General features: G+C 36.6%; 3 protein-coding genes across 3 annotated transcripts in view; 2 read left to right on the top strand and 1 right to left on the bottom strand.

The window, feature by feature from the left end:
- Positions 1 to 4,122, top strand: part of LOC110376260 (PAS domain-containing protein cky-1) — a 121,127-nt gene extending 117,005 nt beyond the window's left edge. Inside the window, exons 10-12 of the mRNA XM_049837791.2 lie at positions 1,598 to 1,924; positions 2,231 to 2,850; positions 3,075 to 4,122. Coding sequence (XP_049693748.2) covers positions 1,598 to 1,924; positions 2,231 to 2,850; positions 3,075 to 3,121 — 994 coding nt within the window. The 3' untranslated portion in view covers positions 3,122 to 4,122. The remainder of the gene's footprint in view (positions 1 to 1,597; positions 1,925 to 2,230; positions 2,851 to 3,074) is intronic.
- A 48-nt stretch (positions 4,123 to 4,170) lies between these two features.
- On the bottom strand, positions 4,171 to 7,362 carry LOC110376255 (mediator of RNA polymerase II transcription subunit 24). Its single transcript, XM_021334662.3, has one exon. It carries the CDS (start codon positions 7,187 to 7,189, stop codon positions 4,250 to 4,252), a length of 2,940 nt encoding a protein of 979 aa, XP_021190337.2. The 5' UTR covers positions 7,190 to 7,362; the 3' UTR covers positions 4,171 to 4,249.
- A 292-nt stretch (positions 7,363 to 7,654) lies between these two features.
- LOC110376244 (tRNA (adenine(58)-N(1))-methyltransferase catalytic subunit TRMT61A) overlaps positions 7,655 to 20,685 on the top strand; it is a 53,862-nt gene continuing 40,831 nt past the window's right edge. The window contains exons 1-4 of the mRNA XM_021334655.3: positions 7,655 to 7,930; positions 8,370 to 8,526; positions 8,854 to 8,996; positions 9,398 to 9,527. Of these exons, the coding sequence (XP_021190330.3) occupies positions 7,736 to 7,930; positions 8,370 to 8,526; positions 8,854 to 8,996; positions 9,398 to 9,527 (625 nt within the window). The 5' untranslated portion in view covers positions 7,655 to 7,735. The remainder of the gene's footprint in view (positions 7,931 to 8,369; positions 8,527 to 8,853; positions 8,997 to 9,397; positions 9,528 to 20,685) is intronic.

The following is a 20,685-nucleotide window of genomic DNA, read 5'->3' as shown; positions in this document are numbered from 1 at the left end:
TTTATTAATGCAGAACGCGTGTTAACATAGGAATAGTGTTTTATCCATTCGGTGTTTTGGTTCCGAACCCTTCACAACTGTATCTGTTCGTTCCTTAGAGTGAATGTAAGAACGATTTGTCGCCGTCCAACACATATCTAAGCTTTGATGTACTGTCGTCAACGCAACACGTCTCGAGTTTTCGATTGGTGGATTTCAAAATATAGTTTTCCTATGGAATAGGCACTAATTAAGTCACTTTTTTAACTTTTATATTAAGTTAAAGCAACCCCCATTAAATAATGAAAAAAGCTCAAAAACTGCAGAGCATAGGTATAGGTGTTGTACTAGTTTCTATAAATAGCAGCCCTCAATCCTCATAATTTTCTTAGTTCAATAATTCACACTTAGCGAGTTGGCAGTTCAATAAATCTGTTCTAGTACTATTTAATGAACTACAGATAATTTTGCAGCCCGACAACACGCATTGAATATGTATGTTTTATTAATTAAATCTCACACAATGATATCTGTGAAGCATTTTCAACCCACCTGTACCTATGTAGGTCCAGGGCTGAGTCCAACTATGTGACATTTCCCTGCATCCACTATCTTAAAGGTTGCAAACACAAACGTTAGCTGAACTCGCGCGAAAGGTTACATTAAGCACAAATTCAATACTGTGTATTCACCTTGCCTTACCCGCAGTCATTACATGTCGTTTGTTTAAATGTTCCTCATTTTGTCGACAATCGGAGATGTGTGACGTAGATAACTTATACGTATGTATCATTTGTTAACTAGTAACGAACATAACGTTGTTAACTAACTTTATTGGCAATACGTTTATCTTACGACGGGACGACGATTGTAGATAAAAACAATGTAATTGTTTTACAAAAGAACGTTTGTTTACTTTGTCAAAAGCTTTTCGAAGAACTGCAGATAAGTGAACTCGTAGAATGTTAACCGCAGTCAGTAGAAAACGCTTTTATAATGGAAGCGATAAAATTCTCGCCGCTCGAAAATGCAGGGCTTTTATCGGAAAATCTCAGACAGCAAACTCTATTTCAAGTATTTGTGAGAAGGCCGCTAAACAACAGTGACTTGTTAAACACATTACAAGTCTAATATACTGTCCTTATCTGCGATTAGTGTAATGGAACATAGCCTAAACTACTTCGATACATAATTAATTGTCGGCAGTAACGCATGGCGAAACGAATCCTACTAAATATAAACATTAAACTTTAGTACTCCTCCTTACTATTATAGTAATGGGTAAAGCTTGTAACAATGTCGTTGAAACTAACGTGAATTCTTTCCAGTTATATGCAATCACCATTTAAAAGTTATTTTAATTGTTTGCGTAGCTCATAACTTAGGAGCGATCTATTTCGAGTTCAAGGTTTCTGGCGCTTGAACAACCTATTCCATTCGGATAAATATTGATGACAGATACAGGGGCAAATATTTAATAACAATAATGGTTACATTATTATTTATCATCCTATAGGTACCTACTTCCAAGCTTTATCATAGTTGAACTGGATTTCATGTTAAAGATCTCAACGTGGTCATGTTCAACATTATCTTAAAGTTATTCTTTTGTCAACAGTGAACAGGAAGCCTCAGTAATGAAAGCCAACCCCTGGCTCTACCATTACTATGCAGTACAATCCAAGCTACACTACGGCCTGGCTTACGAAGCAGCAACGAGGATGTACGGCCCGCCACCCCCAGACATACAAGTGTACCCGCCAGCGATGCAGTACACGCCAACACCGCCCGTCTGCATCAACGGCAACCAGCCTGTCATGATGCCCAACCCTGGCATACAACCTCACATACCACACGTCCCACCACACATAGCACCCATGCACTACGCCTACGAGAGGACAGACAACGGACCTGTGGATTATTCAGTCTCGCTGCAAGAAAATAGGTAAGATATTCTACTTTCCGATTTGATGGCCAACAATTGTTAATTATGCTAATGGAATTAAATTGTTCATGGCCATAACTCGATTAATTTCAAATTGTCAGTTCATCTAACAGCGTAGTGTTTAAGTATCAGGTATGGCCTAGAAATGGTCTTGCTAATTGCACTATGACCTCATGCTGTCCATCAAATATGTCGTTTTAGGAATGTGCGTGTAATTGAGTTTCATCTTTAAATCGTATTCTTGACGAGTTTGCCTAGTTAGTCCGATTGAAATTCCACATGTGTAACTTTAGCTTCCTCTTTCAGATACCACAATTTACGGATAGAGGATACGAGGATCCAGCCTAATGCTAAGCGGAAAGGGAAAAGTATAGAAGAGAAATCAAATACGCCAGTAACAAATATGTCACCTCGTTGCACACCTTCTACTATAACATCGGGAGGCGATACACTAATAGCAGTATCAGCAGGGTCAATAGCCAGTAGAAGGCCTGGGTCTAAAAACTTTAACATAACAGAAACAGAAATGGTTGACCAATGGAACCCAAGTCCCACGTGGTCAGAGTCAGCGCTGCAGAAAGTGCCTGACGTCTGTCACCAAGACCTTAGTCCTTACGTGACGACGACGCCTCCTACGCCGTCCGGCACACCTACAGCCTACACCCACAACTACAGTCATACGTTCGTGTTCGACTGGTCACCAGAGCAATATGTTCCTCATACTAACAATAGATGTAACACAATAACCACAGAAAGTTCCTATCAACAGACGTGGAATAGGAGTCAAAGGACAACGTTCGCTAATAGCGCAGAGATCTCGGTAGATGAAAACTCCAATCCTAATAGATTAAGTTTACCAATGAGGGTCAGTAATCCACCGCCAGCGTATAATGCATCTAGGGAAGACGTACTTAGAAGGCAAATTGGTAAGTTACTGCATTTGAATTGAATGAGAATTTTAGCTATCGTATCTACTGTTGGAACCAATATTTCGTATCTTAAGATAGTTGGAATCTGTTTCGAAGTGCAGAGATTGCAGATACATAAATAAAGCAAGATAAATGCGCAGGAGCAATGCGTCTGCACTACCTACACCAGATAAAACATCAGAATAAAATATATTAACGTTCCCTTTTTCTTATTGTTCTAGATCGACCACATTCTGATTCGCCGGATGCCAAAAAGCCTGCGTTATAACTGTAGCTTATTTTCTTATAATGTCTTTGAATAGTTAAATAATTTGTTACCCTGTAATAATAAATTTTATTAAATATAGTAAAAGCTCTGGAACTCTCCTGTGATCTTTGTGTTTAATTATTTTTGTATAATGATAGATTTATTTGTACATATTATTGTCCGGTATCGTGGATTCTGTACAAAATAATGATATAGGTGCTAGAGCGTAATTATTATTCACATGCAATGTGATTTGTTTGTGTATACGAAGTGTATTATTTTTGTAAATATTTATAGTAGGCACGTGCATAAGTCCGTGCTTTGGTAAATCGATGCCGTCCATTTTCCTAGCTCCTTTTATTCGCAGTGCTATTCATAAATTATGCACAAACGCAATATTGCTTCTGGTACCGTTCAACGACGAGGTTGCAACTGCCTATTGAATAAAACAATAGCGAATCTGGTTTATGCTCGTCGCTCTAATTTCTCTTTCTCCCTTTAAATAAAAAAAAAAACTTTGTAAAAGCAACGCAAGACCTAGCAATTTATTAAAGCAAAAGTTTTTGTTCCCCTAAGGTTTGTTGCTTTGAAGGTCTGGTATGCAGCCGTATCAGACGGCAGTTTGTTTTATTTTTAATAAGAATTTACTTCTGTCCAAAGCGATCCTATTCAAAACAATAAATTTTATTGTGTCAAGTTTATTTATGAGTCATTTTAAATCGTACCGTACCGTATGTTTTGAAACACGACCAGAAATCGCGAATTTAAACTGAATACCATTAACTTAAGTTGTTTTGGCCACTAATAATTCAATGCTCTTTTTCTCTTTACCGAGCAGTTTGTGCAATTCCGTCCAGTATTGGAAATTGTAGAAATAAGAATATTGTACAAAATAGCAGTAAGTGTGTAAAATATAAAACAGGAACAACTATTTGTAACAGGAGAAGTACATAACTAGTATTAATTTATGATCACTATTTTGTTGATTGCGTTTTGCGAAGTAAAGATTATTATGACCTTAATTATTTCGTTTCATTTCCTCCTAAGTGATTATAAATAAAAACCCAATGTAATTAATAATTCGATTTTATTTTACACATAATATAAACTCATAAATTGACGACACATAATTTTGCACATGAAACTTATTTAATCGGGTCTGAGCCGCATATTTCTCATAAGGCATAAATCCCTGGCTGTATCTTTTCTTCCATAGGGAGTGGTTAAGTCGTACAGTCGGAGTATCAGACTGATGTTGAAGCCATCGGGAAGACATTTTATAAGTGTCGGTACTAACTCACTTGGCATTTTCTGTAAGACCAGCGGAGCCCTATCCTGTCCACATTGGACCACATACACAAGAAACTGTAAAATAAAATCAGTCTGTGGCGTGACATCACCGTTCTTCCCAGCCAATTGCGAGAAGGACGTATAAAGTGTCTCTAGCGCAGTCAGTAAAGGCTCTTTCAATGTGATTCCAGAAACACTATGTGCCTGTGAATAGTACATGCTATCAGAAGAATTGTCATTCAACCTCCTTACTTTACTAGATGTGCACATGGCATCCATGTCTTCCGAATCATCGTGACGACGCTTTCTAGATGGCTGTCCTTTGCTCAAGTTGCTGTGTTCGAGAGCGGCATAAACGCAATAAACTGATAGTTTTGCCAACATAGCACATTGCGGCTCTACTAAATCCTCGCAAAGCTTACTGTTGTATAAGTATTGAGGTAAGACATGCAGTAACAACGCTTCAGTGCATTTTTCAATATCCAAATGGAACATAGCTAATACGATGTCCACGGACCTATCAAGATCCTCTTGATAACGGAATTTCAGAGTTTCTTTAACTAAGTTTGTGACAAACCAAATAGGACCAGTTGTATTCAAAAGACTCTCTACTATATGAGTAGCATCAATGTGTAGATAGCCTCTGGATTTTATATCTTCCCAAACTGATTGCAATTGCTCCAAAATAGGTTGCCTCGATATAATATTATGTGTTAATGCTAACGTTTTCGATTTTGGTACTGATGGAGGATGAATATCGTACTGCATTTTTCTTACAATTTGACACATCAAAACAGTCCTCTCCTTGAAATTATCAATTTGAGTCAACTCAACCTCACCAGGTGGTACCAAAAATTGCTGAACCATGTTAATAGGTTTCAAAAATGCATCTTGATGCACAACATTTATGTAGGAACATAACCAAACGGAAGCACAGACAGCTAAAGATGTCATTTTCTGCCTCAAGGAATCCAACATACATTTAACATCTGCAGCAGAAAGGGAGCCCTGCTCCCAAGCAAACAGGATTTCTTTTATTACTCCACTTACATTCATGCATAAATCATGAGGTTTGATATTTGTGTTTTTGAAATCAAAATCTGGAGCACTCAAGTGACTAATAAATATATCCACAAGTTGCTGATCACATTTTTGGAGGATTTGATCTGGAGACTTATGTACTCCTTGGTACACCATACATTCCTTTACCCATTTATCAAAAAAGGAGTCCCCATTTTCATCAAGGACAGCATCTGCACCATAATCCTGTACTATAGAGCAAAGAATCAAGAAAGATATATCAAAAATGTATACCTTGGACTGTGGTGCTCCTTTTTCACTGGCAGCAAGAAGAGCAAATTCATTGAATTTAATCAATCTTGAGACAAACAGTTTTAACTTCCCTTCTACAGTAGCTACTGCTAATATGGTGTCCAAAGTTGTACCTCCAACAATTTGACAAAGCATAGCATACAAAGATTCCTGAGTTTTATGGAAATCACCTCCCATAGTTTTCAAAATACCAGCTAAAGTTGGTTCAGCTCTTGTAATGAATGAAGGGACAGATCCTTGAAGACCTGTTGGCTCCAACTTTTGTAGTTTGATATCTTTATGCTCTCGCTTCTGTTTGAAGTACGCCAGATGACTTTCTGATACCACATTCAACTTAACTAGAGGCTCTAGCAAAGACACAATGCTGTTGCAAGAGTTCTTAGTATCCACAACATCTAGCAAAGGTGTTGATTGCAACAATTTCTCAAAAGCCTCTGCAATCTCGATAGAATGTTCACCATCTTTGGTTGTTGTACCACAAATATTGTGTAAGTAGTGTATGACTTGAGGTATTTTAAGGAAGGTGAACGCAGCCCACAATGATTGCTTTGTAGCATCCTTGCTTGAATCATTGAGAGAAATAAAACATGCTCTAATCAGTTCACAGTACAGTCTTGAGAGCGGGTACCCTTTGATTCTCTGTATCATGAGAAGTTGGCTGGATAACTGTTGCATATTAGCGCTAGGGTTCGACAGCACATTCACAGCTATCAAAGCTTGCAAACAATGAGTTACTGGCTCAGGTTTATTATTCAATGGTGCTATTTTATCAATATCCATATTGCAAATCTTTTGTAAAGTCTCATGTATAGTGACGGGTGCCTTAAATTGAGTATTCATCATCATAAATGCTGTGATCTCTTGGCATTTCTTTGTCACCTCACTATACTCATTAGGGTCATTCTGCTTAGCTAAATAGAACATAGCGAGCAGGAAATCAGCATTGATAATGGAATTCAAAATTGATGTTGATTTTTCTAGTAATTCTTGACTTTGTATGGGGCTGGGTGATGGATACTTGCTCAGGCAGTAGTGGTATACCTGTAGCAGCCATAGTATAATTGATGAAACAGCAAATGATAGTACTTCCTCTTCCATTTTCCCACGGCAAGTGATACCATCAAGAACACCCTCTAAGAACTCAAGTAGGCTCATAACGCAATGAGGTTTATGAAACGCGTCAAATTTAGCGATTCTCTGAAGGACAGCGGCGTAAGAAACGAGGTGAGATGCCAAAGAATGCTTCAAATAAGATATTACCAACTGGTTGGCTCCACAACCAACCATTGCTTGCTGGAGGATGCAGTCTGCTAGGTTATATAGGTCGCCGCTGACGCCTCTCGGGAGTATAGTCTTGATGTTGATACCCCATTGTATGTCAGTCCAGCGTTCCCTCCAGGCTTTAAGGATAAGAGCCTTCAACGAGCTTGTTTTACTCGTCACTTTGGACGCGTCCATTTTCACCATAATTCTACAGATTCTCACATAAACACAAAAGCATTTGATTTATTTAAGAATTGTGCACAGTCATTTTTGTGTTAGATTCACTTATTCATTGATATTTTCACCAAAATCACAAAATCTCTATTTTGGCCGCAAGCAAGCAACGTCAAACTAAGTTTGTTTTCCTTGCATTTTGTACCCATATCTCAAATGTCATTGGTCCGCTCAAAAAAAAAAGGTTATCTACCAATGAAGACGTACATTTTAGTCCATAGGAAACTGACTAGCGAGCAAGTAGCGTTTAGTTAAATACGTTAATGATACATAAAAAGAGCAGTTTATATTTATTTAGTTTAGTTATTTACCACCAGAACAATGCTAAGTTTATAGATATGCTTATGTTGAAGATATCATGTGGATTTCATATAATTTTCTTTTTTATTTCAGAATTGTCATTTTTACCAAAACTGCCTGTGAGAGAGCAAAACCAAAACGTAACGTCAAAACTTGAGCACCCCTCGTGTGTGGTTTGTTTACAAACTTTGCCGTGCACAAAATTATAAAAATAAGATGAGTTTTAAAGATTATAAAGATAAAATTGAGGAAGGAGATACAGCTATTCTGTATCTAAGTAATAGTTTGTACGCCATAGATGTGAGACCCGAAATGAAAAATAAAAAAGGTGAAATTGTGGAAAATGTGTATCAAACACCTTTTGGTGCTTTGAAAGTGAGAACTCTGATTGGAGCCAACTATGGTAGCCGGGTAAGTTTATGATCATTGCCTCAAGGATAAGACCCTTTATTATTTATAAATCGAAATAACACAAAAACAATAAGGTTTTATAACCTCAACATAACAACAGCCTGGCAAAAGTAACAAACCGGTGCCGGTCTTCTATGCAATAGAAAGCAACTTTTTTTTCAATAATTTCCTAGTCATTTGAATCGGTCAATTGTTAACGTAATCCAAAAAAAAATATTATATTCAAAGACGCCTACAACCTTGACTGGTGGGAGCACTCTAAAGATCGAGAGGTGTGGAAACAAAATGGGGAGGCCTTTGCCCAGCAGTGGGACAATAAGGGCTAAGAAAAAAAAAAAAAAAAAGTTCAAAGCAAGAAATTGGAAAATCTTCATAAAAATAAAAATTATCAATATAGATTCGACAGTAGGTACACTAAAACTACTCATTTCAACATCAGGTGGAGCTATCAAAAGGCTGGGGACATGTATTACAGCCAACACCCGAGCTATGGTCATTGACCCTGCCTCATCGCACACAAATTATTTACACTCCGGATATTAGCATGATTATGTTACAACTAGACCTGGTCCCAGGGTCTGTTGTTATTGAAGCTGGTAAGTTGTTCATTATTTAACAATAACATGATCTGTCTTAAATAAAAAAAAAATATTTTTCACATGAAGATAAAAAAATCTCATAATTTTTATTTTTTTTAATTGTGGGTGTTCAAATTTGATATGCCAAGTAATGGTTATAAGTACCTTAACTGTTGAAAAATAATCAGAGGCAATCTTTTCAACCTTCATATAATTTCTCTCTTAGAAGCTCTGAAAAAAAATGGGTCTTATTAAATTTTGTGTTACAGTAACTCTCATATCATTTTACTTTATTGTTAGTTAACCGTTATGTAATTTTACCTAACATTTTAAAATTTTATATAGGTACAGGCAGTGGGTCACTTACCCATGCCCTCATTAGAAGAGTGCGGCCACATGGCCACGTCCATACATTTGACTTCCATGAGCACAGGAGTAAAATCGCTCAGCAAGAGTTTGAAGAACATGGTATAGCTGAGTTTGTTACTGTGAGTACTTGATCATTCAGTTAAATATTAATAATTTAATTTTATAGCACTTTGTTAATTAATGCTCAATTCTTGTCCGTGTGAGAGGAGGCCTGTGCCCAGCAGTGGGACGGTAAAAAGGCTATGACAGTAACAGTTTGTTAAATGGAAAAATCATAAATTGAAATAGCAAATTGTCTTGCTGAAAGCTTAAATGTTAATTATCTGTGGGTAATCAATTAGCCTTCAAAAGGGTATATTTTTACCAAAGGAGGGTATTATAAAAAAAATAAGTATGTTATTAGCAAAAATTGTAAGTTACTAAAGCAATTTGTAGAGTATTTTAAAAAAGGGGGAAATCCCAATTAGGATGTTTGTTATTTTACTGCAGAAACAAGATAAAGAAATGTGTTACATTTTAGGCAAAACACAGAGATGTGTTAACTGATGGTTTTGGCGAGGAGTTGAATGGTAAAGCTGATGCAGTTTTCCTGGATCTACCTAGCCCTTGGATTGGAGTACCTCATGCACTCGCTGCTATCAAGGACCAAGGCAAGTCAACATTTATTAAAATTATCTTTTTCTATGTAACTTTTACTACCTACTATTTATGCAGTAGCACTTCCTTCGGGCATAAGTCGGACTTCTGGAAGTCACACAAATAGATAAATACAATCATTAAATAAACATTACCTATTATACTGTGGATATTTAACTATTATTCAAGAATGCGTACTAAAAGGCACGTACTTCCACATACACCCTTTTAACTCTAAACCAGCACAAAACTATTAAGATTCCAGCACAGACAGATCTAGTCCTCTATTTGTATAGAACGGACACAAGATCAAACAATTTATAAATGGCTGCCATGATATGCAGATAAGAAATCGTTTGTACGTAAGCGGAAAACGGCAGATCCTTATAAATCGAGAAAACAGATAGCAATCTGATTACACAGTGTCGATTATTCAGATCCCCTTGTAAGTTATTCGAGTCTATTCATTAATCTGGATAGTAGTGAACCAGATAACGAATTCTCAATCGATACATCGATTTGTGTCGATTTGAAAGTAGTTGAACTCCTACCATTTTGTAGGGTTGTCAACTTAGCAAGGGAATACATACGCAGACCTTATGGAAAAAGAGAGAGCTTTGTACCTCCAAAACTATCCTAAATACATGGTCGATAAAGCCTCACCTTCGCATATAATCCTCAATTAATTTGTAAATGAATGTCACTATAGGTTACATACATACATAGTTAAAATAATACGAAGGAATGAGGACCGTGTTGGGAGGATGGCATGCCATGAACGCGGTTGGATGTAGAATATGGGGCAAACAAAGAAATTATGCTTGGATTCTGTGAAGGACGATAAGTCGGAGAGACTGTCACTTGTGAGATAAAAATATAGAAGATCCCAAGACATGTTGCACAATACACAGACTCAAAATTAAATTGTTGATGATAATTCAAGTCAACGAAATAATCATCACAAAAGCAGCAGCCCTAAATTCATTAGTCTAATTGGTACATAGCGGTTATAACATAAGTAAGCGTTAGATACGCATCGCAAAGCGACCCGGGCGACAAAGTACACAATAACTGCAGCTTATCCTTGAGAATGCTTTTAGCTGTCCATTGTCAACGGCTCGTAGGAACCTCCGGTTAAAGAGACTGTAAGATCAATGGAACTATTTGAGCGGTCTCAGTTTTTTTATTAAGTTATGTAACAGCAGGATCTAAGATATTGGCTTCTAGTGTAATACGTTTCTGAATTGTTTGCTTTAGGAAATCAAGAGCAAAAGTTAAGATACAACCAGTTGAAAAATATTTGGGTGCTTTCTGATATACTATATACTGTCGGTGAAATACCTAAACTCATTCGAATTAAGCAATATTGATGCAATTAATTTCTAGTTAAACTTGACATGTGGGTACCTGGTTTTGTCCCTAACAAATTCTGTATCAAAGATTCTTTGATCTGCTCGCTTATTGCCTCAGAATCAAACTCGATACATTTGTCAGCACAAACATTCGAGCCGACCAGATCGAACGTTCGAAAAGCTCCGTAACTAACAGACTTTCGGTTCAAATTCTGACTTGTATACGTTTATTTATTACACGTCGTTTGCTGTCCAAATATGTCCTATTAATAAATGGTCAGCCGTTCCATGATCTCTGTTCCGAACTTACAACAATAGATATAACAAATGCTTGAGAAATGTACCACTAATACTGTAACGAAGCTTTTACTAAACCTTTGTGTTAGTACAACTGTTATTTTTCAAAGTACTCATCAAAAAGTTTTAATGCGCTGCTATTTGTCATAATTATTTTGTGTGTAGCTTTGTCAAAAGATATGTTGATGGCAACGTATCTTTTCTAGCCCTAAGAAATCATGTACAAGGCTTTACTAGCGTAGCATTCCGCTACGATCAAAATCATGGCAAAGTCAAATTCTTGCGAAAGATTTAAATTCAGAACTAAGCTTTTCAGTTTGTGTCACCCACCATAAACGTTTTCCTACATAAAATCTTATCTATTAGGTACTTAGGTGCGTATTAGTACAAAATCAACATTCCTTACAAACAAGACTTACACTCTTTTTTCGCAATAACCCCAAGATACACTTTAATCGCCCCTTTTAAACACTGCAGCAATCTAAACATTTGAAACAGTAACAAATGTGGTACCGCGAAGCATGACTCATATCCAAGCTAGCAATCCCGCTCCCATGGTGGTCTTCAAGAAACGGACGAAAGTTTAATAAGACAGGCCTTTAGCTCAGCTGTCTGGCCTAGGACGTTATCTTCTAGTGAAAAATAGTGCCCTTTGTAGCTTTACTTGAAAGCGAGCTGGCATTATGGCGGAAAGTGACCCGTGCATTAAAAATATCGTATGCTGGCTAATGTTTGTTTAAGTGCTGTTTAAATGTTGTGAATGTATGAGAAGCCTTAAAAACTGTTCAATAGATAGCCTTGTTGTAGATTGTGATAGTTATATCAAACCTGCATTTCTCATTTAAAGCTTAAAGCTCGGCCCAACGAAAATGTTGAATATGCGTGCTATTTATCGCACAAAAACTCTCGTGGTCTAAAATTGTCTTATGAAATAAGCTTACTAAAATCTTATCGCTGTTCTTTATTTAAAATTACAATAAAAACAATCGCAACAATTAAACAAATTAAAATAATCATTCAATTAAAGCATTGCTGCAAACGAATTGATTAATGTAATCGAGTTTGTATCGAATACTAATCGATGGTAAAGGTTTAGATTGAACCGGGTTCAACCGTGACCTTATTATATGTTGATTGAATTATTGTTTGACGGTATCGAGATATATGTTCTGTTGATTGTAGTGTTGTTAATGACTAAGGAATTGTATGAGGCAAGGCATCCACCTGCTGATGATGTCATAGAATGTTGGGGTGGCAGAGGTCATTCCGTGATCATGGCTTATCTAATCGCCTTGACTGCCAAACTGAACCAACGAGGTTTCGTGGTCACATGTGCGCTTACTACCGTGGGATTCTAGAAATGAACAAATCCTAGTTACCAACTCCAATTCTAATCTTGCTTCTTCTTAGGTACTCATATCAAAGTAGTGGCAATGCTATATTGCATTTATCTACCTTATAACCGTACCTACTTTTGGCCCAATAAGCTCTTTGCGGAAGGCCTAAGAGAATCTAACCCATCCAACTGATTACCCGTCATAATTATGGATTATATTGCTAAGTTCTGAAAAGGAAACACTTCACGAAACCATATGGAGCAAAATTCTCCAGTCTGGGTTCAACCTCACAACTTTTTAATCTGATGTTTTAATCAAAGTCTGGTACTGCGATGTACCTATATGCACATCTAGGAAGCTAATTACGCCTTGACATAAAGAAGATGCAACTATAAACATGTTGTTTATATAATTAAAGGTTTCCTAGTTGCCGCTGACACTCGGTAAATCATTGTGACGTCATTCAAGCAGTACTTACAGCTTAAACTTCCGCGTACTTCAATTGTAGGTAAAAGGATCTATTATTATGTAGTTTGTATTAACTGGAATTGACAACAGAAGTCCGCGAAGTAATTGACAGGTTGTATATTATGTATTTCTTCAAAAGATTTCCGGAATGTGTATCTCGGTTAGTTACTACTGTAGCATATCAGACCATGGGACAAACAATTCCAAAACATAGTCAAAAACCCAGGCTTACCATGTGCCTTCATTGATGTCAAGGATTATGATACAAAACTTGAAGGAGTTGCATTTAAGTAATGCGTAGCAAAATTAATTCCAACTTATTCATATTATGGAACAAATGTCGCAGCTAGAAGCCACAAAAATACTATACTTAATTAAGCACCACAAGTTCAGTTTGTAATGGCATAATTCGCAATCGCACTCTAGAACCAAATGTAAAACTGATTTCTCACGCACTTTGACATATCAATGAATCATCAAATATCCCAAAACCAGTTTCCATTTATATGTATATTATGCGGCGAACAGGCAGTTAATAAACAGGGGTACAAATCTTATCGTATCATTCGTGATAAATTTATTTGCTGACAAGTTTCATTTGCTAAACCAACTTGGCTGATAAAGATCAAGGAACGAACTGTGCACACTTCATTCACTCATTTACTGATAAAACTGACATACCTGTTCGAGGCCTACTATGACCAATCAACATGAATTAGCAACTGTCACGCGAATAGTAATGGCCGCCTGCGACCAATTAGAAAGAAGACATTTGAATATCGTTCGATATTCAAATCATGCTGTGAAGAAGTTTGAGAGGTTTAAGATTTATTGGCAGAATAAAAAATAATAATGTAGAATCGAAATTCAAAATATTCAGGTTCCTGGTATGCCCCCTGAACTTCAATCAAATTCATATGGCGCGATACAGATCTTATGTCCTTGTTACTTACCAACCAGACGTGTTGTACAAGAAATAGCTGTGTGACATAACTTGTCCCCTTAGGCGTTGCTCACACAATGCCTTTTGACAACCTCATAAATTCCCATAGCACTAACAAACTAGAGCTCTATCACCAAAGTAACAAGGTTGAATTTTGAATGACGTAACTTTTCCGAAACGAAGCATTAGATTGGCACGTGCCTTTAAAGACAAACTTAGAGGTGCTGCTACTAAAATATATTCGGCAATAAATTCGTTAGGTGTATGGGCGTTGGTTAGCAGCAAAGTTAAGTTGGCAAACAGTTGCGCCACTAAATCAAATTGCAGTCAATTAAGATAAAGCGGTGCGAACGACAGCTATGGACAATAGACCATATGACTAATACAGCGTTTTGTTTGGCTAACTGAATTACAACCGGGCCGGTTGTTGTGAATAGAATTCCTATTAATATTAGAGGTGTTATGTACTGGCCGATAGACATGGTGAAATATAACTCCCCTTTATATTATTGATCCGCTTTTGTTCATTATTTGGTTCTGAGCCGAAACTTCCATTCACTGAATGCAACTCTAGCATTCAAAGACCTTTCAATGGTTCCAATAGATACGATCTTGTTAGATCTTGAAATAACGCTGAGATTTTCAAATAATCTTTTCTTTTGTTTTCCTCAATGACTGCATTTCTCATGAACTATTGTTGCCTACCTGCAAAAATTTCGCCATCTAAATATTTCAATCAAATACTCTGTAGAGTTCCTATATCCTAAACATATTTCTATAGATGAAACTGGACCAATTAACACGAAAATACATTTTATGTTTGGATGTGAAGAAATATCAGCAGTAAATATTATTTCCTATTGCCTGACTATCCCTTCAAGGGACTTACATCACCGCCTATTAGAAGTCGTAGATATAGGTTTCAACCATGGAGTAAGTAGATCTTCAGAGATGCCATAATGCAGGTAGGTCAGGCGCCTTCTTCTAGGTCTAGCACACGTACGGTAGACACGACCTAAACGATCAGTTACGAGTGAACTAATAAGGCGTCCGGGTTCTTTGAGACATCTGTCAACGATTTTCGCTGTTGGCGGATTCCAAGGAAGGCGTATAAGGGCGGAGACAGTAACGTTCCTCATCCCCCGAACACCCGCATTTTGGCGCGCTACTTTTTTAGGAGATTTTCAGTTATGTCATCTCCGTTGGTCATTTTGGTTCTCTATGGTTCCAACACGAGTGTGAAATAGCCTCCAATAAAGTTTATATCGACCTCTTATTAGGGCAATGTTGTCAGTAGGTACAACAGCTAACACGCTATAAATTAGTTTATACATAAATTGCACAATAAGTTTACATCGTAGGTGCTTTGTACCACCGGTGTACAATTTTACGGGCTTCTGTCATTGTATAGGAATTTACATCAATTAAGATAGTATGTGGCAGTATTTTGAAAATGTTGGAGTATGGGCGGCACCGCGATAAGACAGAAAATTCACTTCCACAATCCCTTTAAAAATGTCCAAATACCCGATGTTGCATTGAATGCCTTCGCTAAGTATAGGGATGCCTTTACCTATTTCAATAAATAAGCTAAGAATAATATAAAAATGCGGACATAGGTGTAAAAATAAGTAGCAGCTCATAGGCTTGGGTAATTCAAACAGAAGCAAATGATGTGCTACAATTTTAAAATGATGCAAATATAGACCTGCCGTTACACCAATTTTATTTGGGGTTGGTTAGTACAAGATATTTTCTTCTATCATACTCTTCTATCTACAATCATCACTACAAGTAACATTCTTGCATTCTGCAATTACAGTACTTATAATGAACGTAACAGTTGTACGGATGCTGTCAGCTGATTGGTCAGTAAATAGATCCATAAATCTAGCACATAATATAAAATAGTTAAATATTATGAGGTCGAGTCGGCACGCTATGTTGACATGTTAATACTTGGTCATTTAAATATCATAAAGACAATATATTGTCTGTCGGTCGGGTTGTATGCTATTCTGTTTCATGTAACTCCAATTGATAATTATGCTGTTAAAATATGATACTTACTACTTGGAAATATGTGTGGTACGTAAAATAGGGCCAAACCCTCCAGTTAAGTTCTATAATTTGTTAAGCCTTATGACCAACTAGACTAGAAGGATTCTAAAATGTATGAAACTGTACTCGAAGTACTTCTCTCTTTGTACTAGTTTGTTTGAACGCACTATTATCATGAACTACGGGTCCAATTTTTTTAAAAATGTTATTGTTTCATTCAGCCCATTTATCGGGGAAGGCTATAGTGTAGGCTACTTTTCGGCTACTTCTCACCACCTTTTTGCTACCCACGGGACGCGGAGAAACCTAGGTATATATTCGATGAGTGATACATTTTTTCTAGGGAGGTGGGCATTTTGGGGCTATCTTTTATAAATGACATTCAAAAGGTGTTTTTTTGCAGCCAAGTTTGAATAAATGAGTTTGGGTTCGAGTGAAACAAGCCAAAGACAAAGAAGAAAAATTGGATAGTTAAATAACTAATTACGTTATTACATTATAAACTCATAACAAACCGAACACACGTTTAGCTACGTAATGCGTATATAAGGAGCAAGCTCTATGAAACCAGTCTCGAATGTGGATCAAAGCGCAATGTCAACAGCTGGTCGAACTTTAAGCTTTGTAGCTAAGTAAACGACGGACATGCTTCTAGTTTTAGAGCTTATATTGGCGTTTATATTATTATGTTTTGAGGTAGATGGAAGTTGGAGTTAATCAAGAAGTAAGTAAAGATACTCCAAAACAGGGTTAAATCTAAGATGTTCCCATTTTTGTTGTGGAGTCTCAACTGTAAGAAAAATATTAAAATGGTTAGAAAAATGTTAAATAAAAGAAATTCAAATTTTTCAGTAGCTAGCTACAGGTCCAAAGATATGTTGGCCCTTTTCGACATTGGACCTAAGTTATTTTCAACACATTCCTGGGCCGCTTAACATTCAAACCCCGCTAATTTTAAGCAAACACTATCAAACCGACCCTTTGTTAGCCAATTAAGCCTTATCTCAAAGCTCAACCCAGAACAAGCGTGAAAATACCAATCAAAAGCTTACAAATAACAACACAATAAATTGCTAATTTTCCCCAACAATTTATTTCCTAATTTGCGGCACAAAATGGCAACAATTTAAAACTTGTAACCGACAGCCGTGTAACAACATAATAGCCTCTTATTGAGTTAATTAATTCGTACTTGGTGTTGCCACAAATTAAAATTTAAAATACATTATAATGATTTATATTCAGTAATGACATTGCGAATAACTATAATAACAGTGTTGGTAATTGGTGTGGGCACTCACCACGCCTACCCGCCTTGTAGGGGCTAGCCGAAACGCTAGGCGCGGTTGCCGATGATGGTAGAATTAATCTGTTGCTCGCAAAATTTATGGCAACACTAAATCATTAGTGTCAAATGGTTGAAACTTTTATGACGGACTGTGCGATTAGAAAAAAGTATTGTTGAATATTATTATAGCTATATTTAGCTTTGAAACCGATTTATCAGGTTATACCTACGGACTTATTCATATTTTTAAGGGACGAGTCATTAGTAGCAATTTCACCGAAACAGAACTTACCTTCGCCTAACTTTCAAAATATAAATGTACCTCTACCAAATGTAATTTTAATAATACCAATAAATAGTGAATGTAATGTGATGTACCAAAATTGCATCACTTTCACTAAACACCGGTACATCCATAAATTGCAGACGTTAAGTAAATCCTGATCGATGCAACACCGTTCGCTAATTAGATATCGCAATAATGATGTATGGGCCAAACATTTGATGGCTATATTGTGCCCGTAAAGTACCGACTTTATACCCTCACAATTAGAAGGCAATAATTGTGAAACTTACTGAGTAAATAAATGGACCATCTCTCAATATACCTCGTTGTACATAAAACCTTATGATTTGTCACTCTGTCATCACGTTACCTAAAATCTAATCTGTAGTAAATTCTTCAATATTTATGAGTCTCCTAACTTATTGAAAGGACTATAAAATTGTTTAGCTATAATAATGAACGTGAGATTACAGCATTCACAGCTTTAATTTCGATGTTTGCCTTCTAAAAGATATTTAGCATCTTCAGTAAAATTATTTATTGCGCCAATAAACTCAATAAAACTAGACGAACATTACCATGTATTGGGGTCGATAGCTTTTACTGAAAAGTAGATTCAATGCAACAATTTTCGATGGACCACCACCTACCCTAATAAAGGTAGGAGCCTATTGCTAATTTCGCAAAAGCTCATAAGTTTTCACATCATGAGAAGAAGTCTATAATGTCTTATCTGGTATGTAATCCATTCAGCATTCCAAAAAAATTAGCCTTTACCTGTATTTGGTATAAATAGAGCATGTACGGGATATCTCCCCTATATACCTCTCTACCGCCGATGCCGTAACCTCTCATACAACCGACCCGAAATAAGAGATTTTTTGTAAAATTATTTCATACAAAAAATGCAGAAAACATTGTCTCCAACAAGTAAAAGCCCAATAAATACCCCTAATATTAATAAGTTTAGTACAAAATTAACACAGACATTAGGCGTGCCTTTCTCTCTGACCCCTTACCTTGACTCGCCGCGCCCTGCGGCTCGCATTCCGGTCACACGTCACTGCACACTATATTTGTTTTCTATAGATTACATTGTTATAATTATTAGCCGCTGTTACTACACTTGATTGAAGCCTTAAGCCTTTGAATGACGTGAATGTTGATACGCGGCTTGTAGATGTGTTTGCGTGATAACTGCTGGTTGAACGGAAGGCTAGCTTCTTTTTTGGCGATTGCGGATATTTCTGGAATAGTTTGATGCAATATTAAGACAAAAAGTTCAAAGGAAAAAAAACTATTTCACGTGTCTAATGAAAACTGAGTAACGTATTATCTATTGAAACTTTACGTACCTACAGATGTCAGGACATACTTGACATAATGGGAAATTAGAACCCTATGAGGGTCGTCAGAAACTACAAATTGCCACCTAAAGAAATCATCGCATAGTATTTAACTAGGAGCTAGTATCATAATTTGCATTTTCACGTTCTTGTCTGAAAATCCTAATGATTCGGTCATCTAGGAGAGGCCCCCCTACGCAATATCTTGTGGGGGGTCCGTCTAGTTAACAACTACGTACCCACGCAACCAACTTCATACAATTCAAATTTAAGATCATAATCCATCATTTTGCACGCAACCATTATGCCCAATTAATACTTGACGCAATACTTAGCGTAATCACAAAAAAACTACTCATAGGTCTGATCTTATCAAAGTTCTGCCTAATTAATTTAACATTTCGCTAAATGATTGGCAAATGGCAGTTTTCTTGTCATGTTATTAAATGTTTTTAATGAACAATTGAATAACTGAACTAGATACCCGATTCGATATGATCGTATCGTATAGATCTAAGCGGGACTGAAAGCGTGATATCTAAATCAAATAAATTAACAACTACAAACAAGCTTCAAGCCGGATACATAATTTAAAAATAATAAATCAGTTTTTAATCAAACTTCATTAGTGGTGTTATTTGTATTTTGTTATAGCTGCTGTTACTGCGAGATATAATTTCGAAATCGGACTGCATCAACCATTGCGGGCTTTGTTTTGATGAAACGTTTATGATGTCATATAAAAACGTCAATGGATTCAGAGATATGAATTTTCATGATTGGATTTGGAACGCAGCCTTTGCTTGGGTCACGTTGAAATGATTTAGTTTCAATATTCACAAACGTCGGTGTAAACGCGATTGTCGGCCACCGCTTAATTTATACCGATTGGCCCTTGTTTATTATTACTGCTTATGTAATAAACCCAGTGATTTTGCAAGGGAATTTATTTTAATGCTAAGCAATGCGTAAGCGTTAATATATGGATATTTTTCTCGTTAAAACATTACGAGGTTTAGTTAGGTTTATTGCTTTTGTTCCGATTGACTGGCAGATTGACTAGCAAGGATATATGTGTCTCGTTAGCTAAATTGCTAGTCAATTATGTGGTAAAAACGTAATGTACTCTTACCAGGATGTTAGTGGCTGGTACTTACGTGTCTTATTAATATTAATAATAGGTTACTATTAGTTTATCGTCGACATGTAATCAAATATTATAACGACTTAATTTTATTGTCTGTTTTATTGATTGCTAGTGTGATTTGTAAATCTGATGTTCTGTCAGGTAGATGTCCTGGATAGAAGAGGAGGTGCCTACTTATATTTGATTTTATATTTACAGTACATGATACTAATGTGTATTCACTGTAATGGAAGCCTACAAACTATACACTCATTTGTACTACAGTAACTTTGCGGAACTTTTCTAATTTTTGCCATTTTGTTCATAAGTTTAAAGCAATTCAGAACACCATTTCATTCAGGCAACTAGAACAACTTGATCATCGTTGTTAAATTAAAATTATAATAAAACAAAATCAGAGCAATGCAAAAAACAAAATTTTACAAAGTGCCCGAACTAATGTCCCGCATTAAAATCATTTATGTAGGCAATTAATACGCTTAGCTGGATGTTTTCCTACGCTAGGCAAAGCCTTAGGCGGTGTTCCCGCAGTGTTCTATGGCAAATGGGCTCAGACACGCTATACTCGTTCATGTACACTACGCGTTGTTTCTATGAGAACAAAACAATATTAAACAACAGTATCTACGCCATACTTCATCCTTACC

Source organism: Helicoverpa armigera, chromosome 23, assembly GCF_030705265.1.
Source record: "Helicoverpa armigera isolate CAAS_96S chromosome 23, ASM3070526v1, whole genome shotgun sequence".
Taxonomy (NCBI): domain Eukaryota; kingdom Metazoa; phylum Arthropoda; class Insecta; order Lepidoptera; family Noctuidae; genus Helicoverpa; species Helicoverpa armigera.
Note: the sequence above shows the minus strand (reverse complement) of the source record. Positions and strands in the feature narration are given on the sequence as shown.

What these genes read in the sequence shown, in the direction of transcription:
- LOC110376255 (XM_021334662.3), bottom strand. Translation starts at nt 7,189, where the DNA reads ATGGTGAAAATGGACGCGTCCAAAGTGACGAGTAAAACAAGCTCGTTG.